Genomic DNA, 1,659 nt, shown 5'->3' on the forward strand with positions numbered 1-1,659 from the left:
TCCTTTGAGAATCTGTGATAAGTAGCACGTTATGTTGATCCTAGCTGGAGGAGAGCCCCAAAATCTCTTGGCTCTGCCCACGAAGGCTAGAGGGGCAGGCGCAGCACCCCTCAGTGATCCTTACCACCTACCTCTGCTGTCCATCCCATTTTTTTCTGTAGCGAGGAGTGGATGCGAGCCATCCAGACGGTAGCAAACAGCCTGAAGAACCAGGAACCAGAGTCAGACACGATGGATTACAAGTGTGGATCTCCTAACGACAGCACCAGCGCTGAGGAGATGGAGGTGGCCGTCAGCAAAACCCGCGCCAAGGCTGTAAGTTGCCCACTTGCCACAAGTGGGATTGTGGTGGGACTGCCAAGCAGTGAGGGAGGTTTATGGGATAAATCTCATCCCCTCGGCATCAACTTTCACCAGGATAATCGTGAATGAAATAGCTCAGAAAACCCCTTCCCATCCAAGATCCTGCTTGCCCACACCGCAAACTCTCAGCCCTGTCTCCCCGTTTCTCCCCAGACCATGAATGATTTCGACTACCTGAAGCTCCTGGGAAAGGGCACCTTCGGCAAAGTCATCTTGGTGCGGGAAAAGGCCACCGGCCGCTATTACGCCATGAAAATCCTACGCAAAGAGGTCATCATTGCGAAAGTACGTGCCGAGCCCCAGCGGAGGGTGAGGGGACATTGGGAGCCGGCTGGGCTTAGGGAATCATAGAATAGTTTGGGTTGGAAGGGACCTTTAAGGGTCACCTAGTCCAACCTCCAGATGGTGGCGTGGCTTTCAAAACATACCTCCGAAGCTGCCGAGCGATGGCTGGCTCCTGCTGTGCTCTAAATGCTGGCAGGTTCCAGGAATTATCCTTATTTCAAAACCCTGGGTATGTGTTGCAATGCACAGTTGGGTGACACGATGGGATCCACTTGCTCACCTCTCTCAGGGGATGCAGCGTGGCCACGTCCTCCTCTGGACAATTTAGCCAGTGAACCCTTTGCCCCACAGGGACGAAAACAAGGCGGAGGTTGGCGCTTTGAGCTCCTATCCCTGTTGTTTTTTTTTTTTCTGGGAACAGTTTGCAGCGGTGAAAAATCTCTGATTTTCCCAGAAATGGTGGGGGATAAATGACGCTTAATTTCTCCTCCCTTTGCAGGATGAGGTGGCACACACTGTTACAGAGAGCCGGGTGCTGCAGAACACCAGGCACCCCTTCCTCACTGTAAGTATGGCTGGTTGCAGCGAGGGAGCAAAGGGGCAGCGTACCGTGATGCCCAGCGTGCCCCAGAACAACCCTTCCCTTCACCTCACTGCCTCCTCTGGAAGCACAGAGCCCCACAGCTTCTCCAAGACCTTTTTTTCCCCTCTTGCAGGCTCTGAAATATGCCTTTCAGACAAATGACCGGCTGTGCTTCGTCATGGAGTACGCCAACGGCGGAGAGGTGGGAGCTTAAGACCCAACGCTCCCCCCACACCCGCTTCCCTGGGGCTAGGAAGGATCTTGTCCACATGTTAAATAGCTGTTTTCAGCTCGTTAGTTATAGACAATTTATTCCACAATCTCCCCTCAGCATGTGTTTCAGGAGGTAGAGAGCTGTACAGCTCTTCCCCCCCCGCCCGCCCTGTCCCCATCCCCTGAGCTCTCCTGGCTCCTCCGGGGTGTTCTGG

General features: G+C 53.9%; 1 protein-coding gene across 1 annotated transcript in view; it reads left to right on the forward strand.

Moving 5' to 3' along the window:
• The window catches only part of AKT2 (v-akt murine thymoma viral oncogene homolog 2), a 5,501-nt gene that overhangs the window by 1,443 nt on the left and 2,399 nt on the right, over window positions 1-1,659 (forward strand). Inside the window, exons 4-7 of the mRNA XM_010291571.1 lie at window positions 162-315; window positions 517-648; window positions 1,148-1,213; window positions 1,365-1,433. Of these exons, the coding sequence (XP_010289873.1) occupies window positions 162-315; window positions 517-648; window positions 1,148-1,213; window positions 1,365-1,433 (421 nt within the window). The remainder of the gene's footprint in view (window positions 1-161; window positions 316-516; window positions 649-1,147; window positions 1,214-1,364; window positions 1,434-1,659) is intronic.

The sequence above is a fragment of the Phaethon lepturus genome, unplaced genomic scaffold (genome assembly GCF_000687285.1).
Source record: "Phaethon lepturus isolate BGI_N335 unplaced genomic scaffold, ASM68728v1 scaffold48867, whole genome shotgun sequence".
In the NCBI taxonomy this organism is placed as follows: Eukaryota; Metazoa; Chordata; class Aves; order Phaethontiformes; family Phaethontidae; genus Phaethon; species Phaethon lepturus.